Source organism: Octopus bimaculoides, chromosome 17, assembly GCF_001194135.2.
Source record: "Octopus bimaculoides isolate UCB-OBI-ISO-001 chromosome 17, ASM119413v2, whole genome shotgun sequence".
Lineage (NCBI taxonomy): Eukaryota > Metazoa > Mollusca > Cephalopoda > Octopoda > Octopodidae > Octopus > Octopus bimaculoides.
This window is the reverse complement of record NC_068997.1, coordinates 21831991-21834061: the sequence shown is the minus strand read 5'-3', so window position 1 is coordinate 21834061 and position 2071 is coordinate 21831991. Positions and strand designations below refer to the sequence as shown.

The following is a 2071-nucleotide window of genomic DNA, read 5'->3' as shown; positions in this document are numbered from 1 at the left end:
ATGTATATATATTTTTCTCACTCGCCTCCCCTTACTACCACTCTTGCACACTTTTCTTACACTCTGTTTATCCGTTAAGATCCTTTGTTGGTGTCATTTCATCCTTAATTCCTTCTCATGCTTGGAATCGTAAATTTTTCTGCAAGGAATCCACACATAAAATTATATTCGTGCCAGAAATTGATCATTGCAAAAAATTTGGAATATGTGACATTAGAAAGTTCCTCTTTGTTTTGTAAGAACTTTCAATAATGTCATCGATGTTCGTTTGTGACTCCCCCCGCCGCCAAAAAAATATCTTTACGCTTGGTCCTTGTTCTCCTGGTCTTCACGTAACCGCGCTTTCGCACGCTCATTGAGCTTCTTACGTTTCATGCGTCTGTTTTGAAACCAGACTTTTACTTGCCTTTCAGTCAATTGTAACTTACAGGAAATTTCCCACCGTTTTTGGCGCGTTATGTAAGAACTGTTTAAGAATTCATTTTCTAATACCATCGTCTGATATCGTGTGTAAGGTTTGCGTTTCTTCCGACCTTTCGTTTCTGTGGAAGAGAAACGGAGAGAAAATAGCGAAATTAAATAATTGCATTTAGGAAATGAGAGATAATTAGAAATTACATACATACACACACACTTACACATATACATGCATATACACGGACATATGTGTTCACGTATAGTTTTTAATCATTGTTTTTCATTTGTTTTGCATATAATAATAACAATAATAATAATAATAATAATAATAATTATTATTATTATTATTATTATTATTATTATTATTGTGATGATGATACAGTTCTATATTTAAGAGACGAGGAATTATGTACATATTTACATTGTTTACATTATTTACATTTTCCGGATGAAGGCTGGAGGGTATATCAGCCGAAACGTTGTGTTAACAAAACACAAGATGGGAACAAATATTCGTTAAATGTAAATAATGTAAATAATGTGATGATGATGATTTCAAATTTTAGCACAAGACCAGCAGTTTCGAGAGCAGGGGTAAATTGATTACATCAATACCATGCTCAACTGGTACTTATTTTATCGGGCCCGAAAATATGAACGGTAGAGTTGACGTCGGCAGAATTTGAACTCGTAAAGTAAAGACGAACGAAAAGAATTTTGCCGAAGCATATCCACTACAGTAAGAACAACAGACTTATCAATTAAAGACACTGAGATATCGTTGCTTTATGGAGGAGTAGTAGTTGTTATAAGCAAGAAGGAAATATATTTTCGGTAAATATAAAATAGCATGCTGTAATATATTAATTGCAGTAAATATTTCTGACATTTTGATACTAATCACATTATTAAAATTATAGTTATAACTGCATTTTTCGTTCTCCTTCTTTTCTTTTTTCTTTTATAGAATTGCCAGAACTATAAAACGAGAACGGAGGAGATAATATATGACAATCATAAAAATATTTACACGAAAGATCTACATGTTAGATAGATCCCTCAATGAAGCAATCTACCTAAATGTGCTTGGATACAGACGGAGATGTATATAACCCAATCATACAAAATCCACATATTTAGGACCAGCTATGTTGTATAAGTGTATTAGCACTTAAGTGTCAAGGAATTTTTCTTGTAGACAATACAAACTTACATTTGTGTTGCTGTATGAGTCAAGTCTCACTATAGAAAGGCATTACCGGTTTTACCATCATGTCATTTTTCTTTTTCTTTACATAGACATTGTTTTTTCTAAGATAACATTATCTAAAATATTATTCCTTTCTTAAGATGTCAGGGTCTAATCTTAGAAAAAAAATTTGGCTGCTATTTCTGGAGCCTTGAGCGTCCTTATCATAAGACTACCCCTTGCATTTTGGAAAGTACTCTTTAGTAACTCTGACTTCGTATTATGTCTCTTAGTATAAGTGAATGCAAGGAAACTCTTCCATCTTTTAGTGACACTTATGGAAAGTCTTGAATTTAGCACTGTCAGTGGAATGCTTTCAAACACATGCCACATACACACATCCTTCTCCTCATACACACACACACACACACACACACATATATATATATATATATACATATATAC

At 32.9% G+C, this 2071-nt stretch overlaps 1 protein-coding gene across 8 annotated transcripts in view; it reads right to left on the bottom strand.

Annotated features, from left to right (window-relative positions):
- Nucleotides 1-6: 6 nt before the first annotated feature.
- LOC106880643 (homeobox protein Hox-C9) overlaps nucleotides 7-2071 on the bottom strand; it is a 402026-nt gene continuing 399961 nt past the window's right edge. For all 8 annotated transcript variants that reach the window (XM_052973873.1, XM_052973875.1, XM_052973877.1 and 5 more), the window contains one exon: nucleotides 7-542. In XM_052973873.1, the coding sequence (XP_052829833.1) occupies nucleotides 301-542 (242 nt within the window). In that variant the 3' untranslated portion in view covers nucleotides 7-300. The remainder of the gene's footprint in view (nucleotides 543-2071) is intronic.